This window comes from Pseudonaja textilis, chromosome 1, assembly GCF_049901715.1.
Source record: "Pseudonaja textilis isolate UNSWEBS1 chromosome 1, rPseTex1.2, whole genome shotgun sequence".
Classification (NCBI taxonomy): Eukaryota; Metazoa; Chordata; class Lepidosauria; order Squamata; family Elapidae; genus Pseudonaja; species Pseudonaja textilis.
Genome location: NC_141990.1, coordinates 310,656,626 through 310,664,982, shown reverse-complemented (window position 1 = coordinate 310,664,982; position 8,357 = coordinate 310,656,626). Strand labels below are relative to the sequence as shown.

General features: G+C 43.5%; 1 protein-coding gene, 1 long non-coding RNA gene and 1 other non-coding gene across 3 annotated transcripts; 1 reads left to right on the top strand and 2 right to left on the bottom strand.

The window, feature by feature from the left end:
• Positions 1-1,166: 1,166 nt before the first annotated feature.
• LOC148128304 (signal recognition particle RNA) lies at positions 1,167-1,465 on the bottom strand. The gene has a single exon (XR_015741345.1).
• Positions 1,466-1,526: 61 nt separating this feature from the next.
• LOC148128303 (small ribosomal subunit protein uS14) lies at positions 1,527-3,742 on the top strand. Its single transcript, XM_087922502.1, has 3 exons — positions 1,527-1,692; positions 1,941-2,040; positions 3,494-3,742. The coding sequence occupies exons 1-3, from the start codon at positions 1,631-1,633 to the stop codon at positions 3,500-3,502; spliced, it is 171 nt and encodes a 56-aa protein (XP_087778628.1). The 5' UTR covers positions 1,527-1,630; the 3' UTR covers positions 3,503-3,742.
• Positions 3,743-4,367: 625 nt separating this feature from the next.
• Positions 4,368-6,996, bottom strand: LOC148128302 (uncharacterized). Its single transcript, XR_015741244.1, has 2 exons — positions 6,865-6,996; positions 4,368-6,438 (listed from the first exon to the last, which is right to left on the bottom strand). It is a non-coding gene; the product is annotated as an uncharacterized LOC148128302 (long non-coding RNA).
• Between the last annotated feature and the right edge of the window lie 1,361 nt (positions 6,997-8,357).

The following is an 8,357-nucleotide window of genomic DNA, read 5'->3' as shown; positions in this document are numbered from 1 at the left end:
CCTCTGTCTGGCCAACAATTTTCAGACTAGGAAGGCAGGCTATCCCCATTTCATTGCTTTCTAATGATAGCATAGCTCCCCACATCCCTCCCGGTAGGAGCAGCCTCTGCATTGCTGTGCCACCCAGAATTGGGAAAGAATCAGCGACAGGGATGCCACCTGAGTGCTACCTCTGCAGGGACTCCCACTGGCATCAAAAAGTAGAGATGAAGGCCAGATCTTCGATTAAATAGAAGCTACCATTTCCACCCCATTGTATACCCTGACATTTAGCTAAGGTTATATTTATTGTGCTCCTCTTTAATCGTTTATAAACATGGTTTAATCGGATTGTAAGCAAAACAGCAACGTGGACTGTATATAAATTTAATAAATCAGTAAAATTAATAAATAAATTAAAGAAGCGCCTCTTTTGAAGGATACTGTGTTTGTGCTGGGGGGTGGGGGGAAGAGGCCGAATTTGGATTGCGGGGTCTCACATACACACCCACCCATCTCAATCTGGTTTGCGCCCACTGGCGATTCTGCTGCCCTTCGACTTCGAGGAAAGCGCTTCCCCTCCTCCATCCTCTGAGGAGAGAGGGGCTCCCGGTTCCCACGAAGCCCAAACCCGCCTCTTGACACCCAAGGGCCATTCGCAACACACCTGCCGCTCCCTGTCCCGGCTGGCGTTTGTCTTTCGAGCGGCGCCGAAATGTGCAATTCCTTTCCGGATTCGCCTGAAAAGGGTCGCTTTCTCCTGGCGCCTGGCCCTTCAGGCCCCCGGGTGAGAAAGAGCAGACAGCGCCAGGCTTTGGGGACTCCCTCGCTCGGGTTCCTCGCTCTCGGCTACCGCAACGGCCTCGTGGGCTTGAGCAGCCCGGCTCGGGGCTCGGCCACCCTCCCGCCGGGTTTTGAAGGCGAAGGTAGGCGGAGGATCGCGAAAGGGCCGAGCTGGCGGAGCGGAGCGACTCCTGCTGGAGAACGGGGGGAATCGGCGTCGGCGGGAGCAGCGCTTGGCGTCGCCTTCCGCTAGGAGGTGCTGCGGGACCGGCGAAAAGCAATGGGGGCAGCGGAGCGACTAGAAGGGGCAACCCGGCAGGGGCGACCCTCGCGACCCCCACCCCGATAGTCGGACGGTGGTGGAGGAAAAATAAAAAAGGGGGGGATTTTTGTGGCGGGTGCAAAAGAGTCTGGGTCTCGCTATCTTGCTCAGGCTACGCTGCAGCGGCTATTCACAGGCGCTATCCCACTACTGATCGGCACGGGAGTTTTGACCTGCTCCGTCTCCGACCTGGGCCGGTTCACCCCTCCTTAGGCAACCTGGTGGCCCTCGGCTCCCCGGGGATCACCATATTGATGCCGAACTTAGTGCGGACACCCGATCGGCATAGCCCGCTGCAGGCAACAACTCCTGCGCTCAAGCGATCCGCCAGTCTCAGCCTCCGGAGTAGCTGGATTACAGGCTCGCGCCACCGCGCCCGGCTGCTGCTACTCCCCGCCCGAGCTTACTTAGAGACGCTTCGCGCCGTGACGTCACCCGAGGGGGGAGAGGAGAAGTAGTGGGAGGGAGCGCTCCCTTCCTCTGCGCCTGCGCCGTTCGCCCTTTCCTTTTCTGCCTTTTCGGCGGCCCAGACACGCGACCGCCGCCATGGGACACCAGCAGCTCTACTGGAGCCACCCCAGGAAGTTCGGGCAGGGATCGCGATCCTGGTGGGTCTCCGGACCTCCCCGCTCTCTGAAAGGCCCGCCGCCAATTCCCTCTGGCCCGCCCCGGCCTCTCTGCGCCGGGAGCAGCCGGGCCTGGCAGCGGCGGGCAGTAGGGAGGGAAGCGCCCGGCAGCGGGGAGGGAGAGGGAGAAGGGGGCGCCCGGGAGCAGAGAGGGGAGAGGGCGGGGGGGGGGAAGGTTGGAGCCGGGAAGCGTCTGGGCCCGGCTCACCCGGCCTCTCTTCCTCCCGCAGCCGCGTGTGCTCCAACCGGCACGGACTGATCCGCAAATACGGCCTCAACATGTGTCGCCAGTGCTTCCGCCAGTACGCCAAGGACATCGGCTTCATTAAGGTGAGGGGGGGGGGGCGGCTGTGTAGGCCCCAGCCATGCCATCCGTGCGCTTTGGGTTGCCCACTGCCGCCTTCCTTGCCCAGAGTTCCCAGGCAATGCCCACGACATCTCCTGGCTCTAACGGTCATGGGTAGCCTAGGGAAGCAAATCTCACGGCTTGTGTGATGTTCTAATGTACAGAAGTTATAGTTAAATGTGTGGCAGAAAGTGGACTCGATGTGTTTTCCAAACGCAGTAAGAGGTTGAATGTATAGTTTTAGAAGAGCTCTGTGTCTGCACACATACGATATATATAGTACATACTGTATCTTTTTGTGTGTCTATACACACTATACTATGTGATATGTATGTATGCATATGGCATATATATGTGGGTTTAAATTGTGTATTTTGGATGTTCAGTAGTAATAAATAGAGCGGGAAATGGTCTGTGAGGGGAGAAAGAAAAAGACCACTATGTGTCTAAAATAGTAAAGAATGAAAATTATCACTTTTTTTAGTGTTTGTTCATATTGTTTGAAGCCATTATTCCTGTGTTTGCTAAATCACTGGTGATAATACATTAATTTAAAAGGACTAGCTCCACCCATTATGAAAAAGCATTCTTGATAATGGTCTGCATAATGGTGTATTAAATTATTTTTGCTGCTGGGGCTTGCATTTTAATAGCTACTGAGAAAGATTGGAGTATATAAGTTGGGATTGCTCCATAGATCAGGACTTCACCTCCCAACACTCTCAGCAATGCCAGTGGTGCCTGTGGAATTCTAGGAAATGATGCCTACGTATGTGTGTTGAGGTGGGGAAAGACTGATAGGCTTTCACAGATGTGTAATGACAGCCATTGTAGCTTAAAAAGGGATGGGGCTGTTAAGAAAGTGGAATGAACAACTGAAAATGTTTGTTTATGCAAAACAGCTGTAATATTAAAGAGGTGGAGGTAGTGCTCCATTCAAAATTCAAGAAAGAAATACTTAGACTCCTTAGATTAGAAAAAAGATGTCTTTTACTGAAAATGAAGTGGTAGCAACCATAGAATTCTGAATCTGAGAAATTAGGCGCGCAAATCACATATACAAAGTGATGGAAATGTTCCCACCCCCAATAGTTCAAATGATTCTTCCAATTAAAAGTTGTGAATATGATCATGTGGACATCTTCAGGTGGTGATGAGGCCTTGGCATATTTTGATAAAGGTTTGCAGCTGCGCAGAGAAAAGAAAGCTAAGCGAGAAATAGAAACCTAAGCAGGAATTTATACTCCCCCTCCTCATTTTATACAACACTAGAATGTAACACCTCCAGCTCGCTTCCCAAACTTTACCCCCTCCTCCCCCCCCCCGTTACTTATGGCAGCCAAAAGATGCAAAGCAATAGTAGAAGATCTTGAAGCCTGACAGATATGTTGGTAAGCCTATCACATGTCATATTGACAGCTTTTTTTCTCATTTCAGTTGGATTAAATACGTGTCTACAGAAGCAGTTTGAGGCGACTGGCAAGCTGGAATATGTGGCTGGATGAACTGTTCTTGCTATCTTTACCGTTGTGGAGAGTTGTCTACCCTGACTCTCAAATATTGTAATTTCTGTTTGTTAATGCTGATACGTTAATTATGTGACAGTCATATTTAACACAGTTTGATATCTGAAGCCTGTTTGGTTTCCTTTCATTGTTTAATAAAAATCAGTCATCCTCAAATGTATTTGTGTAGTCTTTGATTATCATTTGAGTATCATTTAATTAGAGCACAGAAACAGAAGGGTAAAATATTGAGACCTATATTTTTACTGAAATATTAAATGCTTCTCTACATTTATATTGGCACTCATTGTAAATATCTAGTAACTAGAGGAGTTAGTTCAAATACGTTCTTATTTTTGAACAGCAGATACTGTATGGTCATTCCATTTAAAAAGTATATTTGTTGTGTAACAGGCTAGTATTTAGAAGGTTTTACAGAAATGATTGGAAATTTGGTTGGTTCAGTGGTTAAAATCAGTGAATATGGGAACTTAGTCACATAAGGAACGCCTTTTAGTATCCATGTACAAATAATTTAACACTCAGATCTTGAAATAGATGGGACAGATTCTAGGGTTCTGAAATATAGACAAAGTGGAAGTTAAATAGCCTGATGATCTGAAAAGGAAAGGGCTAAATAACAGAAACTAGATAGCTGCCTTTCTCCAGATGTGAAAGGAGAGAATACATGGGTACAATAAAGAAAACTGTTGGAAGCTGCTAATATCAAAAGAAGTGGATGATTTGGAGCTCTTAAAGGGATGTAGAATTTAGAGGCAATGCTTCAGACCTTAGTAAGGTCACCCTATGTTTTTATTAGATGCTGCATTCCCACTGTAAAGCTCAGTGTGATTCACAATGCCTTTTAAAAAATTTCTATGTAGCAATATAGCGCATAATCTGCATATATCAAGTCTTGCATTTTTGTGACCAGAAGCCCATTGTTCAAGTGCAGATCAATTAAAAACATTGCATTTCATTTATCTCCAAACATTTCAGTTCTTTTGTGTAAAGTGAGCATTTTCTCCATAATGTAGTGGTCAAAACTCTTTCCCTATAATCATTTTTTATATCCCAGTCTAACAAATTAGCTTCATAAAGAATTTTCATTTTACTTTAAGGGATATTTGTCAGCTTTTTTCTCTTTAAATGAAAAATTATTTCTGTTATATTGAATTTCAGTCTTCTGTTCATACTATGTTACTGAGGTCACGTGACTTCTAAATTTTGATAAGTTCACAAGAGAACAAAACAAGTTGCTATAGTCAACAACTCATGCCAGTCTCAACTTTTAGAGATAGAGTGAACAAGAGCTGGTTTTAAATCCAGACATCAGTGAGTTTATAAAAAAATATCTGACTTAATGTGGTATCTCCGAGTACTGTTGGTCTTAAGTTCTCAATATCTCTCCCATCACCAAAAGTGTTGAAGTTCAGCATCTCTGGGACACACTATTTCAGAAGATTAGTCCAAACAGAACATTTTGAGTTTAATATGATTCAGTGATGCTGGTTTCAAGGTGTATGATTTGTTTTAGTAGTATTCAATATGTAAAGCAGGATGAGGAACTTGCCCTCCAGATATGGCAGGGCTACAGATTCGCATAGACCCAGTTGACCTGGTCAAGTGTGCAAAAATTGGCAATAGAAATTACAGATTCCTTATTTCTAAACTCACTAATCTGTATCTAGGCTTCTTAAGGTGAAATTGGAAATTGAATTTGGCCCTGTATCTAAATATCTGTTCAAAAAATATAAGGAAGTTATGTTAAAATTGTAATGTTAAAATTCTGTTTTTATGAGAATGACAAACCCAATAGTGGCTTATTTCATCTTGCTCAATATTTGTTAAACAATAAATGACAAAATATTAGAGCTAATAAAAGATAAACAGTTTATTGAAAAGTCTCTGACTTATCCAGTTTCTGAGCTTAATTTGAAAACCTTTTCCTCCTTTCCTAATGAGAAGTACATGCAAATTATGAATGTAAATATGAAAATGCCACTATGCTTTTGCATGTATTCTAAGTTTGCTTTATTTAAATGAAAGAGGGAAAAATGAACATTATCTTTCATATATCTATTGTCTCTAATCTGTTGAGCTAATCTGGCTACTGGGTAGATAGCTAATTCAGATAATATCCAAGGAACAAATGTCCGCTCACCATAACTTGATTAATTTTCTGGAGTAGTCTGGATTTAAAAGCACAAAATGGAGAGTTCACAAAAGATGACATTGGATTTGGGTTGAAGGGGGTGTCAAAAATAGTCGGAAATTGAATGGGGAACTAGCCAACCCAGCCTCAGACTCATCTCTGACTCCTACATAAGCAAAAGGCTAGTGTTAAATTGTCTTTAGGTTATGCTTTATACACAATAATTAGATTATTATACACACTGTTGGAACAATTATCCTTCTGGGTTCAGTTCCTAGTGGGGAAAAAGATACTGGAAACATGGAGGCTGTTTGGAAAGATGGTTTAATGGTGGACAGGACCACGTAGCTTGGAGCTCCAAAGTGAAAAGGACAAACACGCTTCAAGATGTTGGGTGAAGGAAAAGAGAAGGGCTGAGATGCAGAGAGTCCCTTATATACCATCTGTTGGTCCCCACCTTAGTGTTTCCTGTTCCTGTGTAAGAAATGTATCCCATTGGCTGTCAGACTCCTGGGGCGGGGATCTTAGTTAACTTCGTAGGCTTTGTCTGAACCACATAGCTTCACCTGAGTTCTGGCTGATGCAATCTTCCCAAGCCAGGTGGCGAGATGGGCAGAGGTCTTTATTATGTAGAATACTCTGGTCTAGGCCTTAATGGCCTGCCCATTAACAAAGGTGGGGGTGAGCTTCTGCTTCTGAGGTGAGTTTCTGCTTCTGAGTTTCTACTTTGTTGCAATGTACTGTTACTGACTGTTACGCTAAACGTGGCAATGCTCAACCTTGTAAAAGTGATTGATGGACAATGGAATGTAGCCATGTGATAAAAATACTGGCTGGAGAAACGGAGAAATGAGAGTAATATGGGAGAAACGAAAGTTATGGAGATAAGAGTAACTGGGAGGAGCTAAGAAGTAGGAGCATAAGATACCAGCTATGGCATAGGTTTGCATTAGCATAATTATGTAGAAAGCTTCTTTGTCCTGCTATGACGTATGCATGTAGCCTATAAAAGGAGTACCCACCATTATTAAAGTGTCTTTCATCCCGAGTAAACACTGTGTGCCGTGTGTTTATTTATTTACCATGAGAGGCCCAGGGCTCTGAGTTCAGACCCTGTCGTCGCCAGGAGGCAGGCAGTGAAAAGCCACACTACTTCTCTTTTTAAGATAAATATTCGCCTTTTTAATATTTCATGTTTGTAGGAGAGGGGTGGGTGCTAACTTCCTACAACACTTTACTAACACAATGCATTGTGTTAGTTTCAGGACCTGTGCAGTGCATACACCTGATTCAGTTAAGATCACTCTTATTTTTTTCTCTCCCAAAGTACATTAACTGCTCATTAGAATTCAGTGTGGCCATTCTAATACTGTTAGTTTTACTTGGTATTCTCTTCTCACGTTTTAGTATGAAGCTTTTGATGAAAGCCTTGCAGGGGCAACTCTGTAGGCTGTCCTGAATTCCAGGCTTGGTTTAGCCTTGCTGGATGATGATGCGCTGAAAAGGGCTTTTGAGCAATTGCTATAGTTTTACCTGGAGATCTTTGTTATGTAAAGTATTCTGGCGCAGGCTTTAATGGCCCACCCATTAACACAAGTGGGGGTGAGCTGCTTCTGAGTTAAGTTTCTGCTTCTGAGTTTCTACTCTTTTTAGAGGAAATATTCTGCCTGTTTAATATTTCCCAGGATATTTCATTTCTCTAGGAGAGGGGTGGGTGCTAACTTCCTACAGAGCTAAGCAAATAACATTAATATTAATTATTAACCATTTGCTATCAATAAAATTGTTGATTATACTTGGTAATAATGATCAACAGTTATTGATAAATTTCGAGTAAAACCAATATGCAATGAGGCCTTGGTTACTAAAAGCATTAACTGTTATTTACCCCTTACTTTTGAGTTCCTGTATATGAGCATGCCGTAGCCCAGTCAGTGATGCTGTACTGTAATTCAAATCCCTGCAACATTAAAAAAAAAAGCATACTGATGACATTACCTAGTTGGGCAATCAAATCTTTGCTAGCAAACAACCAATCTTAGAGAGCATCAAGGACTTCAGCGATTAAAAAAAGGCAAATTATTAAATTATTGAAAAATCAAACTCTTAGAATATTAGGTGATAAAATCAAACATAACAATGAAAGTCTTAATTTCCCATAAGGAAAATTAAGATTAACACGATTAAAGCACACGAGAACCTGTTTTAATTTTAACCCCAAAACAACAAAAAAAATCCGTTGAATCCCCACTCCCTGGGATTGAGTATGCACTCTCTACTTCCGCCCTTGATGAAGTTAAGAAAAAGGCGTGTATATCCAACCGGAAATTTAATGGCAAGCTCTGCATTCGGTGACTATATTTTTCCTATCTCTATGTTCAACAATGAATGCTCTTTCATTGGGGAAAAAAAAAAAGCTTCAAAGAGCTTTCAGGGTCTTTCTTGTCTGAAAGTGAGCAACAGACGAGGAAGATCTGAACGAGACGGTAACCTGGAGAGGTGAGCTGGAAGAATTGTCTTCCGAGAAAGGGGACCCAGCCAGCCCCCTCCCTCCCCTCTCTTTCTGGGGCAGCAACCCTTCATCAAGCTCCTTGTACTGAGCAAGGAAGACCTTTCCACCCCAACTTTTTCAGCAACTCTT

Excerpts from the sequence above, each read along its gene's own strand:
- LOC148128303 (XM_087922502.1), top strand. The coding sequence starts at position 1,631 with ATGGGACACCAGCAGCTCTACTGGAGCCACCCCAGGAAGTTCGGGCAG. Across the intron at positions 1,693-1,940 it reads GGGCAGGGATCGCGATCCTG|CCGCGTGTGCTCCAACCGGC; the intron begins GTGGGTCTCCGG and ends TTCCTCCCGCAG.